Below are 18,824 nucleotides of genomic sequence, written 5' to 3'. Positions count from 1 at the left end.
TAGTTGTAGTGTAGTACATGGAATGGAATAAACAAAACCCATATTAATTTAACACAGGTAATTATTGTTATTTAAAATCAAATCTCACATAAGATTTTGGCAACATACACTGAATACTCCTGGACTATTACTCTGTCATGTTACAGTTGAGAGCTTCACCACCCTACTCGGGTATCCAAGTTACTCCACAATTAATGTATAGCTAGTTGTAGTGTAGTACATGGAATGGAATAAACAAAACCCATATTAATTTAACACAGGTAATTATTGTTATTTAAAATCAAATCTCACATAAGATTTTGGCAACATACACTGAATACTCCTGGACTATTACTCTGTCATGTTACAGTTGAGAGCTTCACCACCCTACTCGGGTATCCAAGTTACTCCACAATTAATGTATAGCTAGTTGTAGTGTAGTACACGGAATGGAATAAACAAAACACATATTAATTTAAAACAGGTAATTATTGTTATTTAAAATCAAATTTTACATAAGATGTATAGTTATAGTTTTACACATTAGTTAAAATAAAATGCAATATTTGAATTAGTGGGGTATGTCCTTTAGCATTACATCACCAATTAAATACGTGATGATAAAGGTTTACTTGAACTTAGCTGTTGAGTACTTTAAGAAAACTGTTTTACATCTTAAAGAGGAGTCAATTTCACAGAAAGGTGACATCAAAGTTTTGTCCTGTCAATTTTTAATTGGGCAAAACAATATTTTTAGAGTAACTTATCATTAAGCTTAGCTATAAACATTTTTAACTTAAATAGTTTATCTTTTTTACATTTGCCAAAATAAATCTAAATAAATTTAAAAGTACATTTGGCAACAGCTTTTGTTGATTTTTTAGCTTAAGTTGAATTAGTTGCATAAATATCTCAATTTTACTCATTAGTGGTAAAAACTTATACACATAACTGGACATTGCATCTAAAATATGAAAATGAAGACAAGATTGGCAACAAAACAACAATTTTGCATTTATAGATTTGGATTTTAAAACTCTGGTTGATTTACAAACTGTCAATACTTGGCATACTAGTTGGAAATAAAAAGTCACTGGCATACATCAACTGGAATCCAAGCTTACCGAGACTTTACTGTCTATATATTGTTGATAAATACAATCCTACCCTTTTTTGGGTTTAGTGTTTTTGAATTAATAAATTTTTATTCAAGTTATTAATAATAATTTATTCCTTACAAATGGAGATGTCAATACATTGAATATTACACACAAATTTTTAGCTAACTATGAATTTCAAATTCAACAACTATTTGCATAATTGCTTAATTTGGTTGCTAATTGCCAATTACCCCAAAACGTGTAAAAACTTATTGTTGCAACCATCCTCTATTTGTAACAAATTAAAAGCTTTTATATATATATATTACAAACTGAGGTTCCAAATTTCTTAATTATCAAATAATTTGAGAGCAATAGAAAGACTGTAATGGTCAGCACTGAAAATGAAAACATATAGCACTTCGTGGCAAGTGTTTCTGAAAACGATTTTATTGGTAAATAATAAAAAAATACATATAAAATCTTTTGAAACAAGTGTGGAATCAGAAAATGTATATATAGCCATGTACATAATATTGAGTTTATAACACTGAAATTTAATATTTAAATCAAATATGATTATTAAGTTAAATTAATAGCTCACTTGTACTAACAAAGTTAAAGTCATTGTAAAACATATCAATAATAGAAGGATAAATGAAAGATAATAGTACTGCCATTACAATAAGATGAGGTAAAGGTTAGTGTATCAACAAGGCCAAAATATTTGCTCTGCCAACATGCCAATGTCTGATAGTTATGGGACCACTGGTTACTCAAGAACTAGTTTGTAGCTTTTAACCAGTGCTACACACTAGAATCCAGTAACTGACAACCACTCCATCACAGCCCCTGGTCTTAAGTTGTTTACAGCTTATAACTTATATCGCCTAACAATTTTAAAACAGGTTTTTTAGTTCCTCATCTAAGCATTGTTTAAGATTAAATATTTTTTGCACATATTGCACCAATCTTTCTTCATTCATCTTAGATCTTAACTATTGCTCACTATAGTCTTATTAAGATTGACTCTCTTGGTTTCAAGGAAATTCACATAAGGTATAAGCAGACAGTTGTAAATTTACATTAACCCTTTGAGTACTCCAAAGTCAATTTATTCAATTTTTTAAGACAGCCTTATATTTTTGGTATTGATTATGAAGATGTATGACAGTAGTATTATATATTCTGTAGTTGTTTCAGTCAAACAAACATTGGCAACTAATGCCAGTAGCCAATGCTAACTATAAATTTGTTGTAACTACAATGTTGTTTTTTCCTGCACGTAGATGTACCATATGAAGTTTCCCGATTTTTATCAAATTTATCTTATTGCTTTGAATTCAAATAAAATGTTAATAATTTTAATTGACAGTTATTAGTGTAATCAAATATTCTTAACAATAATGATAATTATTTCATATTTTACGGTCGTTTTGCCTATTAACAATAGTTTGAAGATGATGATAACATAATTTCTTTAAATCATAGTACAATTTGTATTCCATTCTTCCAAAATTTAATTCAAATATACATATATTTGATTTATTAATTTCTTAGTACATTTTTGCCAAAAACTTGCAATATGGAGAGCATACTTATTTTTAGTACTGTTCTTCATGTTTGTTGAAAAATATATTGTTTATGGGTTTTGTTTAGATTTTCAAGGTCTCATACAAATTATAACAAAAAAATATTGCATGAAACAAAATTAAGTGCAAACTTGATGCTTCTTAAAAATGTAATCATTTTATCATAACAGTATTTTGACTAAAGTATAATCTTTATTAAAAAAACCTATTTTTTATTCTTTATTTCAATACAAATAATTAGTTACATTGCTGTTATATATAATGTTGCTTTTGTGTATGACACTCACAAACTATAAAGTATACATGCCAGCAACTTAGACAGATGACTTTGGAAAAGCAGCACTCAAAGGGTTAACAATTCTACATTAACCCTTTGCACGCCATAAGCGAGTTATTTCGCATGCATAAAAGTCCGTACAGCGCCCATAGCGAGTTATATCGCGAACTACATTTTACAACATTAGATAGTTTAATAGTTGTAGAATTTGTCGCTACATGGCAGAGAAAGTCACTTTTGCTGCCTAGTGCATTAGCTAATGTGCCAACTGAACATTTGAGGACTATCGATCGGTAACAGCTGTTTCTTTCTATTCATGTTTGTTTTCCGTACTTATCGAAACGCCCAAAGCGATTATACTCGCCGCCATTTCGTGAAGCGCCGCCATTTCGTGAAGTTCTATCTCTAGTGTTCCTGCTCACTGACAGTTTATTTTTTTACAGTTTTATTAGTTTATATTATGTTTAGTGCTTGTGAACTATTAAAATTATTACTATAGTAATAACTATTATTTATTATTTTGACGTAACTTGTCAATATATTGCCATAATTATGGCTAACGCAGACGATCCGGACTGACGATTTCGTTCTTGGAGTTACATACTTTGGACGATTATTCGTAAAGAAAAAACAGTTCGTAAGATTTTTTTTACTGTTTTCCAAAATGTGTATTTATTTACTTATCACACATCATATCTACTTCATGTACCGGTATACGTTTGTAAAAATTATACAGTTTTATCAAAATAACGTTTTCATTCACTTCATACCTACTGGTCCTAAAAATAGAAAAATATCTATATTTCGTTTTAAAAAATGCCCATAAAAGCATTTCAAGGTTTTTTATTCTTCAAATCAATTACTTAAACAAATAAAAAAATGGCTATACAGTTTTCAACAAATTTAAATATTCAGTAATTTGGCGCTAGGGCAAAACATATACGTAATTACTTGGCGTGCAAAGGGTTAATAGTCTCGAATAATTCATAAAAATAGCTAGTTTTTGGTGTAATCTGACTGAAATTCAAGAGGAAAAACTTCAGTACAACATAAAGCTCCGATCAGTTAAAACTGATGTTTCAGAACAACTTTTTACACCGATGTTCTCACCAATTTTCATGCCCTAACACACAACTATATTGCATTTAACTATTAAAATTCCATGTAAATATGTTTGATGGAAAACGAAATGTTCAAAGTGTATAAATTAATTTATATTACCAAGTATTTTTTATTATTAAAAACTAAGTAATTACAACGTTGAAATCTTAGTTTTTATTTAAAATTTCAACACAAAATTCAATATCAATATTCTCTGGTAGCTTTACACAGAATACAAAAATGGCGCTCATAATATAAAACCTAGCGTTACATAGACGACATGAAATATACATCCTGTTAAATGCAAATAATCTACATACAATAGATACAAAAGTAGCCCTAAGTTCTAACAGCATATTACGTTATAATTATAATTTACATAAAGCGTCTTAATAAGCCATAAAATGCATCTTGACTTGCATAACATGAACATTTCTTCAATAGCTAAATGGTATAACATAAATAGTATAGAATTCACTGACCCTTGTGCAACTAGCTGACTTGTAATAAAATAAATTATAATGTTATAAAACTACAAGTTACTAGGGAAAAGAATGCCATAAACATAAGGAAACAGTTGTAAATATATTGTTTTAGTTATTACAACAAAAAACACTAAAATCGTACGTTGGAATAAAGACAGAGCTAATAAAAGTATCTTAACAATTTTATATGATTACAAGTGAGATTGCGAGTTGAAGTCTTTATTTCTTGTTTGCATTGAAAACTGACAAAACTGTTGCATAAAGTTGAAAAAGTACTTTAGTAGTTGAATACAAATTCGTAAAAATATTGGAACATAATATTGTGATATTTCTTGTATTGGTGATTTAATTTGTACCCAAAACTTAACTTAAAAACTACATATTTATTGTTTTAACTTGACCCTTTAAGTGTCAATTTTACAGGTGTATAACTATGTAATATTTTTATATTTTAAAATATTTCAACTTATAAAATGCTCTATTATGTTCACAGGTGTACTGGTATTAAAAGAGGGTCACCAAAACGTCAATACATTTTCCATTTCAATTCTTAAAACTAACAAGTATTTTTATAATAGAATTGTAAACTTCGAATGTGTGTTTAAATATCAGTGTTAAACTACAAAGCTTACTTGTAACTAAACATCCATACTTATTTCACTTTTTACAGCCACTACATAAACTATAATTAAAATTATTTCGGTTAATATTCGTTGGTAAGCTTTTACATTTCTGGGTCTGCGTATTGCACTTCACTTTTATAATTATTTCTCAAAAATGTGAACAGGTGTAAAAAAACAACTTATGATACAGAACTATATATGGGCCAAGCTAACAATATCATGATTAACAACTTTATAACACCAAGAACTTCAACATTAGTTGCTTCAAGACGAAGCAAATTAGGCAAAAGTTAGGCCCTTGCAGTTTTTACTAACGCTAGACTTTAATTCATATGATTAATATAGGCAAATATTACCAAACATCATTGTTAAAATATAAAATTATGTGGCAACATAACACACGGTAACGTTACAGCTATATTAGAGAAAATATAACTAATATAATGTTATTTTAAAATCAAATACTTATCAAAAAAACAACAAGAATATTGCTGTAACATACAGCAGTTTTGAATATGATGTTACTATTTAATAATTGTTATGGAATACATCAGTAACACACTTTAGCTCCCAAAAAATATTTCAGTAAGCTTAACCAATACAACTTTTTATAAAACACAAATAATAGTTATTGTATCACATGTAAAATTTAATTATATTGCTTTTCTTAAGGTATTATTGGGTAATAAACAATTGTTTAAAATAAAAATATAATTAAATTTCACTCAAGTTTAAATTGTCTTTAAACTTTATATTGCATCCAGCAGAGGTATTGATGGAAGTTTCTCAAAAAGAACTATTTTAAGGAACATCAGAGATTGTCCAAATCTAACAAGTCCGGTATTTTTACATCGACATTAAAAAGATCAACAAGATAAAATTCTTATATACAAATCCATTACAAAATCCGCAAAAGCCTAAAGATTATTTTGAGCTTCAGTGTGGCAGTTAAAAGTTCTTATATACAAACAAGAGACTGTCAAGCAACTAATTCCAAAAAGATGAAAGAGATATGCAGCTACAGAGGCACTGGGGTCCTGGGATCGATAAGGTCCTAAAGTCAGTGGGGTCACAGGTCCGTGCTTTCACGCAGCTTGGGTGTCGGGGGTGGCGGAGGTGTGGGCCTTGGGGGCCGTAACGGATTCACTGGTGATTTTTGTGAATTGGACCCTGCAAAAGTGTCAGTAGCATTATTGGTGGTAGAAAAATAGTTTGTCTTTGCAGCATAATTTTTAACCCTCTTATAGCCAAGTACTACTATTACTTCACAGTAATAAGCCTTTAAGGGGTGATATACGCCCATAAGAGTTTAAAGTTTTACAATTTATGTTCCTTTTTCTCAGAGTCTAGATAGGAAAATAAAATTTTTGCCACATGTTCCAGACATATGTATATAGATTCACTACCAGTTGTTTTAGAAACATGTAGAAAAATAGAAACTTTTTGTAATAAAAAATATGTTTTTAATAAAATAGCAACAAAATTTTATTATGTTGTAAGTGCAATTAACATATTTCTGGTAGGGAATACAAGGTATGGCTATTAAATAACGGGACTGATATTGTAAAAAAATTTATTTTCATTTTAAACATAATTACTTATTATCACCTTCAATATACACCCCTTCTCTATCCCTGCAACGCTCCATGCGAATTTTCCATTGTTGGAAACAATGCTGAAAGTCATCTTCTGTCAACTCTTTCAGGAGTCTTGCCGCTTTTTCTTGAACAGCTTCTACGGATTCAAATCTCGTACCTTTCAATGCAGATTTCACCTTAGGGAAAAGATAAAAGTCGCATGGTGCTAGGTCTGGCGAGTAAGGTGGATGTTCTAACACTGGGATGCTGTACTTGGTCAGGAACCGCTTGACAGATAATGCGGAATGAGCTGGCGCATTGTCTTGGTGCAAAATCCATGATTTGTCCTTCCACATTTCGGGTTGTTTTTTTTCTTACTCTTTCACGTAGTTTATTAAGTACCTCAAGATAGTAATGTTGATTAATTGTTTGACCTTCAGGAACCCAGTGAAGGTACACAATCCCACGAATGTCGAAAAAAAACAATCATCATTGCTTTAAATTTTGACTTGCTCATTCTTGCTTTTTTGGCTCTCGGTGAAGTTGAGGTCTTCCAATGCATGGATTGGCGCTTCGTTTCCGGATCATAAGAAAAAAAACCATGATTCATCACATGTTATTATTCTTTCCAATAAATTTGGGTCATTTTCAATGGCATTCAAAGTGTCAGTACAAACATTTTTACGAGCTGCTTGTTGATCAATCGTAAGAATTTTTGGTACCATTTTTGCACACACTTTTCGAATGTTCAAATTGTCATGAAAAATTTGCAGTACACATTCTTTATCAATGCCTACAGATTCAGCAACTGCACGAATGCTTAATCGTCGGTCAGACCGAATCAAATTAGCAACTTTTAACGACATTGTCTTCCGTTTTTGATGCTGAAGGACGACCTGGCCGCGAATCATCTTCCACGTCTTGTCGACCATCTTGAAAACGCTTAAACCATTCAAAAACACGAGTCCGCGATAAACATTCACTCACATACACTTCTTTTAGTAAATTATAGGTTTCGGTAGCGGTTTTTCCAAGTTTAATGTAAAATTTAATAACAATTCGTTGCTCTATTATTACGCTAACCATTTTTCCGGCAAAACAAAATAACTTACATAAATGAAGGTTATGACACAACGATGTTGTTTACAGAAACTGCATTCTGAAGAGGAAGTCTCAAACTACACAGCTGTTGGTCATTGTTGGTTGGCGCATGCGCACTCGTTCCACTGCAGCGTCAGTCCCGTTATTTAATAGCCATACCTCGTATATATGGTAATGTATCTTAATTATATGGTAAAAATTTGAAAGTATATATATATATATATATATATATATATATAAAACTTTTGTTTGTTTATTTTATTCAGTGTATTTTTCTACAGTGTACTTGAGAAAGTTGTAATTAAATATTGTACAATAAATAATTTTAGTTTTCTTTTAAAACTGCACTAAGAGAATATTATATAAACACGGTTTTCAGGAAAAGGTGGAATAAGAAAATATTACGTATAATCAAAACGTGCCAGCCTAATTCTTGTTCTTTTCATTTTCCAATCAATTCTTGTTCCTTTTCTGTGTCTAATAGGAGTTTCTTTATAATTCCAGTTAGTTTCTGATAAAGCTGCATAGTCTGCCTTCTCCAATCACATGCTGTATATTTTCAGAGAGTATTTACACTGTTACTTCCAACTTTTACACATCGTTCATTGAACACTTCAATGCTACCCATGTTATCACAGCATTGTATGTGCCAAATTTGAAAGTAGAGATCCATTCAAAGTTGATTTTAGGTATTCTGGACTATAGTACTGGATTAAAACTCTCGTTCACATTTAGAGTTTTACCATGCAAACATTTTCGTAGCAGGTCAGAGTTTGACAAATTCTTGAATGTTGGCTTTATAAAGTTACATACACCTTGGTCTAGTAAATTTTACGTTTATAGACTGTTGCTTCTTTTTCAGTTAATTGTTTGGTACTTACAACACTGTACATCGCATAGCTCGTGTTTAGGTTTGTCTTCTGTTGATATTTTGTGATAGAATGTCGCCTATACTGCTTGTTTCATTTTTCCTAAATCACCAGTGTTGCGTCTAATGGCAAGTTCATAATAATTTTGCAATGAATCTATTGCACTATCAGTCAGCCTCCTTGTTTTCCCACCAATTTTTCAATCCATCACTTTCTTCCCTTTCATGTCACACCATAAACTTTGAAGCCTCCTCAGAATGTGCTTCTGAACATGTCCGACGCACTATTATGCATATTATGCACCTGACAATAAAGCATTTAAGCAATGCAGGTTAGCCAACATGAAAAGTTAAATTATAAATTGGTTGAATATAGATATTACGTATAAAATTTATCAACAGGTGCAGAGTTTATAACCAGTAAAAAGCGTTGATTTAAGTTTGATTTTGTGTCAGTAAGACGCGACAGCATAACTTTGTAATTTTTTATAGTCGAGAATAAACTTAAAATACCGAAGTGTTATATATCAATTTAATTAGCACATTACAAAGATTCAGAATCAATCAAAACCTAAAAATTATTATTTTTTTTTATTTATAAGGTACAAGGTGGGCCAGCAGTGTACTTTGAAGTACAAGATAAAGTAGCATTATTGAACTAATCTTGAAAACTACAGTGTTCTAATGTCCAATATATATAGATATTTTATAAGTAAGAACCGTTTTGTAATGGATCTTTATGTATGAACTTAAATTGTATCACAAACTAAATTATAAAAAAATTATTCACTTCTCCACATAGTCAACATGCACATATAAACATTTTGTGGCACCAGATTTTGGTTCCCATCACTCCACTAAATTGGCTCCACTCACTGGATTGATGTTTAGTCTCTGGAGTGTAGTCTCATCACCAGTCACAATATGACAAGAACTCATCACAATCCTTGTATTAGCGCTCCAAAAAGGACAAAGAATATACCATACGCTTTGCTTTATGTTCGTCTGTTAATATTTTGGCACCAATCTTGCAAACATTGTTTTGTAACGAAGTTTATTAGTAACAATATTATAAACCACAGACCATAATACTTGTGGAATTCTGATGAAGTGTCTCAATAGTTCAAATTTAAGTTCAAGTTCAATCTTCTTTATTTTCTCAAAATACATATATAAATCAAATTTACCTCCCAAATTGTAGTGAAGTGCTTGTTTTGGTGAATTTCCTCATCAACATTTTTTGTCAAATCTTCATTCATGACAGTAAGCCATCCAGGTCATTCTTCATCATGAACATTTTTCCTTCATTAAAATGCCTACACATTTTCCGCACATTTCCATCGTTCATTAAACCATCAAAAACTTCAACAAGTTGTCGGTGAATTTCTGCAGAACAAACTATTTTTGTATTTAGAAACTGAATTACTGAGTGCACTTCACAATCTGCGGAATTAATGACATGGTGACAAACAAAGCAGTATAACCACACAACCAACAATGGTAGAGACATGAAACGTAATGGCGGCGTAGTGGAGGACTGACCATGAGAGGCTGACCATGAAATGAATTACATGTGACAGGATGCACGGTCACAATGAGTAATTGGTTCTTACTTTAAAAATGAACCCCGTATATGAAGGTATTACATTACAGTGTATATCAACATTTTCTGCATATTTGAACTTTAAATCAGTACATTGCAGATATGATATTCCCTCCTAGCCCTTCATTGATCACATTTTCAGGGAAATATTCACAGATATTAACTTTGTTATCTACCTCTTAACTAAAGCAATTTAATTCTTAGGGCACTAAAATATAATCAATCAGCTTGACTTTATTGGGAACTGTAAAACTTGTTTGAACTTATGATATAGTTAAATATATTTAAAAAATGTAGAACCATACTTATTTTATTTAAAAAAACTTGTTAAAAAAACCTGTTTGTTATTACTTACAACATCATAAACCCTTTAAGGGGAGCAGGTCGATGAAAATTAAAAAAAAATTAGAAAAATTTTTTATTGCATTTTTTAATAGTTTAAAGTGTGTATTTTAAAAATATGTAAGTATTAATGCTCAAATAAATTTATAAATTACCAAAAAAAATTCACAAACAAAAGATGTTCACTAGTTTTTTGCAGCAGTTCGTAAGATGTTGGCTGACACAATCATATATATCATGTGTGTTTAGTTATAAGTATGTTATGGCTTTGCTCTGTTGGTCAACCTGGGTACTGACAAACTGGGAATACAGATGACAGAAAGAATATTGCTTTATTTGTTTTGATATGCTTAGGAGGTTATGTTATATTGTGTTTGTGTCGGATAATTGTGTTTTACTAAAAGTGTTGCACTTTATTCATAGTTAGTGGTAGATTAGGAGTGTGTATTGTTTCTTGAAGTGTTTTTACAACTTCTTATAACCATGCCAAGAGCAAAGGTTAGTTACAAAACTAAATCTAAACGTGAGTTTAGAGGAAACAAGTACCGTAAGTTGGACTCTAAATCTAGGCCTACCCAAACAGATTCTGCTAGCCCTAGCCCTAGGCCTACTACTAATGCAAACATTAGCTCTGCTTCTAAAAAAACTGTCCTTTGATAAATATGACAATTATGAAGGAACTGGAATGGGTAGTGTTATTTTGGATCTTAGTTTATTTAGTGAGCAATTAAAAAAATTTGTAAAATGTAAAATTCTGCGATAGCGAAGACTGCATAGAACTTTGTACTACGGATAAGAAAAGATTTGGATTGGCTGTGAATATTGAACTGAAATGTTGTGTTTGTTTTGGAATCAACTAATTTTTACAACTCTAAAAAAAAATGAGAATGGAAAATATGAGGTAAACTTGAAATTTATTTACGGCATGAGAACGATCGGAAAAAAAGGTATCAGTGCAGGTAACATTCTGTGTTCATTATTAGACTTACCTTTACCACCTAAAAAAAATAGGACCTTATAGTAACATAATATATCAGGCTGTTGAAAAATTGTGCTAGTGAAAGTATGAAGCAGGCAATTGAGGAAAGCTGTGTCTGTAAATGAGTGTGAAGAAACGTCAAAAAGAGATTTGACGGTTTGTTTAGATGGGTCTTGGCAAAGGAGGGGACACAAGTCACTGAATGGGGTTGTCAAAGTAACATCATTAGATACTGGCAAGGTGTTGGATGTTTCCATAATGTCCAAATACTGTCAAATCTGCACTGTACATGAAAATAAAAAAAAAAATAGTACCTTATCATATATGTTCCAAAAACTACGAAGGGTCAAGTGGCGGCATGGAAGTTGCGGGTGCCCTAGATGTTTTCCGAAAGTCCAGAGATCGAAATGTACGATACTTAGGAGATGGTGACGGCAATGGTTTTAAAACAGGTGGTTTGACGATAAGCCATATGGAGATGAAGTAGAAGTAAGAAAACTGGAATGCGTCAATCATGTCAAGAAGAGAATGGGGAGCAGACTAAGGGAAATTGAAGAAACGGTTGGGAAAAAACAAAACTAAAAGATAATAGGAGCAATAGGGGGCAAGAATAGGCTAACAAATAATGACATAGACAAGCTGCAAGAATATTATGGCCTAGCTATAAAAAGAGGTGGATCAGATCTTCAACAAATGGTTAAAAATGTGTGGGCAACTTATTTCCACAAAATATCGAATGATGACACTCCGCAACATGGCCTATGTCCAAAGGGGCCGGAGTCGTGGTGCGGTTATAATAAAGCCGAAGCCCTACATCAGACTTTCAGCCATAAGTCACACAATTTGCCATATGAAGTGATGGTACAGATCAAACAAATTTATAGAGATTTAGCCAATCCGGATCTTCTAAAAAAATGCCCTTGACCAAAAGGACTCAAAACCAGAACGAAAGTTTCAACAATGCCGTCTGGTCTAAGGTGCCTAAAAATGTTTTTGTAAGGCTAAAACACTCTAAAAACTTGGCATATATGATGCAGTTTTAACTTTTTAATAATGGATTCACCAGCAAATTGGATGTGTATAACAAGCTAGGAATCAAAACTGAGCGAGAAGTCTGTTGCCGCATTGCGAAATTTTGATACAATACGATTGAAAAAGGCAGAAAAATCTGCTTTAGACATGACCAAGGAGGCTAGAGTTGCTAGGAGGAAAAGAAAACTTGCATTAGAAGAGGGAAAATGAAGACCCAGATGACCCTGAGTACGGAGCTGGGATGTTTTAGCAGCAAAAGGTTAGTTTAGCAGTCATTTTTGCCTTTACCGGACTTTTCCGGAAAACTTGGTTTTTTTCATATAAAGGTACATGTATCTCAAAAACTATAAATGCTAGAGAATTGAAATTTGGTATGCATATAGAACAGTGCAATTCCAAATGGTGTTGCATCTTTTATCATTCTATCTAAAAAAACAAATGAGAAAAAAAAATTTTTTGGTATAAAAAAATAATTTTTTTACACACAATATTTAAAAATTCCTAAAAAAATTTTTTTAAAAGATTTTTTTTACTAAAGTTGCAAGAGATGTTTATAAAGGAGTACTCTTTGCCTACAAAAAATTTGAAGGTTGTAACTTACTTAGTTTTGACAATACATGTACCTAAAGTTTGTAAAATTTAACATGCGCGGGATAGGAACGACCCGCTCCCCTTAATTATAAAAAGCTAACAATTTAATTTTACCAAACTTTCAGTTTTACTGTTTATAAATTTTAAAATAAAATAAAGCATATAGCACACAAACAACAATATATAACAAACCAAATAACACGAAAATTATTTTGTTACATACTATACATCCACAGTATGAATTTTATTACTATTACTCCTTAGAACATTACACAACTTTAACAACTTTCGCTTTACAGGACGGAAAATTATTTTCAAGATAAAAAAATTCTGAATCACAATTGAAATTAATGTATAAATACTAAATACTGAATTGAAACAAAGTAGCATTGCCTACTTATTAGGAGCCATTTTAAAAATTAACAATTCAACAACGTCAGCGTACTAACCAACATCAACCACATTTCCCTCGGAAGCTGTACGTTTGTGTCCAGGTGTGTGACCCAGCATCTCTGGTTTGGGTGGCCTCTCCGGTTTTTCCCCTACACAATCAATAGACAAATATATTTTTTAAGATTTCTTACAAAAAAGTACATATTAAAGATAAATTGTCTGAACGTTTAGCGAAGCATCTCCCACCAGTTGCTGATGAACAAAATAACATTGTTTATCAGCTGAAAGACATAAAGGACTTTGAATGGTTCTCAATCGCTCTTGACGAATCAACTGATGTCACTGACTTGGCTCAAGCTCTTTTATTTGTTCGTGGTGTGAACAGTGATTTTAAAATCACAGAAGAGTTGGCTGACATTTACTCTATTGAGAGTAATATGACTGGAGAGAAAACTTTTTAATATAAGTGAAACTATTTCTAATATTGAACTCCTTGAACTCTTGAACAAGCTGCCAGTAGTTATATGGTATACTATATTAAATGTTCATCATTGGTGATGCTGCGAGAATTGATTGTGATTTTTCACCACATTTTGATCATTAATTTTTGTTACATAATTATTTGTTTATGTAAACCTTAAGTATCTTGTATCAAAATCTGAGTCACATCTTTCTGACTGTAATAATGTATAGATTCCGTCACAATCTATATTCGGATGCCAATAAATATAATATTTAAAAAACCTTGATCAAAAGATATGCCACGAGATTACATACAAATAACTCGCCACAAGTCTTTAATTAGTTCTAGGATTAAACAAAGTATTCCCTTTTGTTACCCAATTAGTTAATCACAGTATTAGTCAGATACATAAACTTAATGGATTTTAAAGATCAGTAATTGCTGTTTAACAGTACCCAACCTACCTCCACTGACTTGTATAATGGACACTTGCTGTTTATCTACTGAGTACATGTGGGCTCTTTCCAGCGACACTGGCCCCTGCAACATTCACTCAGTTAATGTCCTTCTCTAACCTCTGAAATCTTACACAAGAGAATGAACAATATGGGCATGACTGAAGGGTCCAAAACCCTGGTGGAACTGTTTCTCCCCACAACTTTGATTGGTGTTTTAATATCAAAGTAACATTCCCTCTGCTCTCAATCTAAGAACTCAGAGGAAAAAACTTGCACATCAGTAAATTTTAAATCCCAACAAAACACTCTCAACAGCAAAATCAGCTTGGACATCTCTACATGTGGAAAAACCCCTAAGTATCAGCATTACATTATTTAACCAGTAGTCATGGGGTTTAGCCTTCTTCATTCATTTTTTAAATATTTTCTAGGTTTGTTATACACCATGAGTATAAAAAATGTTACTTTATAATGTCATTAATCACTACTTTGTACATAGCATGGATTAATGGTTTTAACAATTACAAAAATTGTGTCATAATAATTATTATCAATAATTTAGCATATGTATTTTCAGTATAAAAAGAATTTCCACATGCTAGCAATTTTCAGAATTTTTTACAGCTTATCAATGGTTACAAATGGAATAGACCACATTTAAATAAAATTATCTTAAACATGACTTAGTTTTGAAAAAGCGTTATGGAGAAACTAATATCATCAGGACCCTCTGGAAGTGTTATAGGATGAAATGCCATGTATGATGGAAAAATCAGTGTCATATTTTAGCACTTTTTATTTGTTACCCAGTATTTATCCTGTCTTCTATTTTATCATATCCTCACTAGGTCTTTAGATTATAAGGCAGTAAAATGCTGAAAAGAAAAGTGGAAAAATTATCAAGCGACTTACGTCAGAAGTACTCTTGTCTGAGTCCATTTCAGACAGATTGCGGCTGAGACGGAAGGAACTACTAAGAGGCCTTTGAAGGGTGGCAGGTCGTTCAGGCACAGCAGGCTTCTCACCTCCTATCACAGCAGCAGAGTCAGGAACAGATGACCGGGGGGCAGGAGTGGGGCGAGGTGGCCTCTTACGTTCCAAGGTCCCATACACCAGCTCCACTGAACCTCGCAATTCAGGCTTTGGCTTTAATGGTTCAGGAGGTTTTGATGGTTCCGGTACTGGAAGAACTGCTCTGAAAGTTAACGGTTTGTTCAAAGTATGTAAATTCAAGACTTAATGGTTGTTTGCTTTATCTGGATAATTCTTCAAATCCACCAGTGAAAAAGTTTTATACCACATCCACACATACATAAATTATACACAGCATTTTTTTATCTGAGAAAGGAGTCTAGGATCCCATACTTAATCCTAAAATGACCTTTAAACCTCTTTACTTTATTTATCCCTCAAATTTGAGGCTCCTGCAAAAACCAACACAGAGACTGCATTTATCAGCCTAGATTGGACTCACCTTCTTCAGATGTTTCTAACAAGTGCAATGTTGTGTTAACATGTAAGCACTAGTCGTAAAATTTTCTTGCTTAGATCTAGGAGCTTAGTCCTTCCTTTAAAATAAGACGAGATAAACATTTTTGATTGTCCGAGTCCTGAGCCCTCCATGTCTCGAATCTGACCCTCTTTTCCTAGGTTTTCATTTAGTTCTCCTGTAGGAGAAAGCTAACCCACAGTCTTGCTCTGGCCCTGCCAAGACTTCAGAGCCATCTGCTTGGTCTGCTGTTTCATTCCCAGGAATGCCTTTACGACCCAATAAACTGGAACTGAAAATTTTCTGGGGTTTACAGTTACTTACCCAACTACTTTTGATCTGAATCAGGAACAAAACATTATAAATATTGTTAAATCATTTACTAAGTTGGTAATCACTAAATTAATTTTTAGCTTGTTGTCAAGTTATGTAATATTTTAAAACAAATTTGCTTCAGGAATAAACCACCACTTACTTATTTGTTGCAAAAGACTCTATATCATTCTGTGACTTTTCTACTTCTTCCGTTTTCTTCTCCTCTTCCATCTTCTTGTCCACGTCTTCTGTTTTCTTCTCAGCAAGCAGCCTTTCAAAGCCCAGCATCGGTTGGCACTCTCCTCCAGGGGCCGATGTGTTCTGACTACACTCTTCCATTGTCTTGCTGCCAACAACAACCATGGAGTCTCGATTGATCTCCCTCACAACCACAGAATCCCGGTTGGGTGGGTTTGCTGGAGGAACTGGAGCAGGTTTGTTCTTCCGGTTGCGAGTCACTGGCTTAGGACTTCCTTGGGGTGGGCTGCTATAGGCATATAGAACAGACAGAAACCATTGGTGTAACAGCAAAAAATTAATTTAGATATGTTCCTAAACAGATCAACCCCATCTGAATTTAAGCCTGTAGCGTTTTAAAGCTAACTATTTTCAATATCACTTAAACCTTGTATCATTTGAAACTGGAAAATACCACAGTTTAAAATAGTTAAATTAGAGATGTTTAAATAGTGAAATTTAGGATCTAATTGAAAAAGGTAGCATTCTGTTAAATCGAATAATGAATAACTTTGTTGAAAAATAGCCAAAATGAGTGAGTATGATCTATGTAGGCTTGTAACTATCTAATATGAAATAGTCCTTAAATGGGCTTCAAATAATACAAGCTTCAATTCTATACAGGTAACATCAAGTTTGATGTTGGTGCATATTCCATCCAGGGATTCTGGCTGAGCTCAGGAAGCTAGGGGATGTTACTCATTCTATATTTAATGAAACCTGTTACATGACACATGATCTGATGTACTATTTTAAAATACCACTAAACTAAAAAAAATAACAAAAATCAATACTTAACATTTTTTATTTCATGAAGCCTTTCTATGGGTCTGGGTCAATTATTCCACCGATCTTTGGCCCAATAAACCAAATATTCAAATTCAAAAATCCTTTATTCAATAAAATGTACATTGTACAATGAATAGCGTCAACCTACAATAAGTATAATTACTAATAATTAATAATATTGAATAATAGTTAAATAATAACTAAAATTTGCATATAATAATTAAATTAATACAAGCAACAGCTGACATATAATTTAAACCAAACTAATATAATAATTAGCAAAAATTTAAAAACAAATAACAATTCAACATTTAACAGGTCACCAAACAGAAAAAATAAACACACACACACACACACACACACGCGCGCGCGCACGCGCACACACACACACACACACACACACACACACATATATATATATATATATTTTCCAAGACGTAGTTAGTTTCTAACATAAATTCTTATACAGAAAAAGGATCTTATCACATAATTTTCTTAAGTTTATGGCACTACGTGTATACATAAACTACAACTTAAATAATAGCTTATAAGTAAATAAATAGACAAAGTGTATACATAAATTTTAATTATAGTTTCTTTCCCAAAAGTCCTCAATGGAATATGGTGCTATTTTAATCAAAAATTCTTTTAGTTCTTTTTTAAATTTAATCAAATTTTGTTCCAACAAAAACTTCCGGGGAAGGTGATAGAGCATTTTAGTGCCTACAAATTTTGTTTTTTTTACTATAAAATTTCAAATTATGGGGTTCTACTTGCCTGTTTGTACGAGTGTTATAATTATGCCTATTTGTTTCTTGGACAAAATTTATATTTACTTTAGCATATGCTACAGTTTCCAGAATGTATAATCCAAAAACAGTTGGAATGCCTAATTCTACAAAAATATGTTTCACTGATAGGTTTCTTTTTAAGTTAAACATTATTCTAAGTGCCCTTTTTTGTTGAAGCAGTATTCTATCAAGATTTCTTTTTGTTGTAGCGCCATACACACTAATCCCGTAGGCTAGGTGAGAATGGACCATAGCATAATAAATTTGTGTTTGAGTTTTCAAATTACTTATTTTAGACATTTGTCTTAGGGCATACAATCCAGATGACATTTTACTAACAACATAGTCGATATGTTTATCCCATGAAAGATTTTTATCTATCATTAGGCCAAGAAATTTGGTATGATCAACTTGTTCTAATAAAGTGTTGTCCAAAAAAATATTTGGTTGTTCATTTTCTCTATTTTGTTTAGTATTAAAAGATATAAAATTAGTTTTACTTGAATTTATGAGAAGATTTTTACTGTCAAAAAAGTCTTTAATGATTGAAAGGCAAATAAAAGATGATTCCTCAATACATTCCATGGTCTTCCCAGAGATTGTTACATTAGAGTCATCGGCATACAAGCAAATATTATT

At 32.1% G+C, this 18,824-nt stretch overlaps 1 protein-coding gene across 2 annotated transcripts in view; it reads right to left on the bottom strand.

Annotated features, from left to right (window-relative positions):
- Window positions 1–449: 449 nt before the first annotated feature.
- Window positions 450–18,824, bottom strand: part of LOC124354303 (rho GTPase-activating protein 17-like) — a 97,594-nt gene continuing 79,219 nt past the window's right edge. Inside the window, exons 13-17 of one of the 2 annotated variants that reach the window (XM_046804649.1) lie at window positions 16,529–16,855; window positions 15,477–15,759; window positions 14,571–14,646; window positions 13,700–13,792; window positions 450–6,327 (exon numbers count right to left, since the gene is read on the bottom strand). In XM_046804649.1, coding sequence (XP_046660605.1) covers window positions 6,227–6,327; window positions 13,700–13,792; window positions 14,571–14,646; window positions 15,477–15,759; window positions 16,529–16,855 — 880 coding nt within the window. In that variant the 3' untranslated portion in view covers window positions 450–6,226. The remainder of the gene's footprint in view (window positions 6,328–13,699; window positions 13,793–14,570; window positions 14,647–15,476; window positions 15,760–16,528; window positions 16,856–18,824) is intronic. The other variant, XM_046804650.1, reaches the window with a different exon arrangement.

This window comes from Homalodisca vitripennis, chromosome 2 (genome assembly GCF_021130785.1).
Source record: "Homalodisca vitripennis isolate AUS2020 chromosome 2, UT_GWSS_2.1, whole genome shotgun sequence".
Lineage (NCBI taxonomy): Eukaryota > Metazoa > Arthropoda > Insecta > Hemiptera > Cicadellidae > Homalodisca > Homalodisca vitripennis.
The sequence above is the reverse complement of the archived record's forward strand: the minus strand, read 5'-3'. Positions and strand labels throughout refer to the sequence as shown.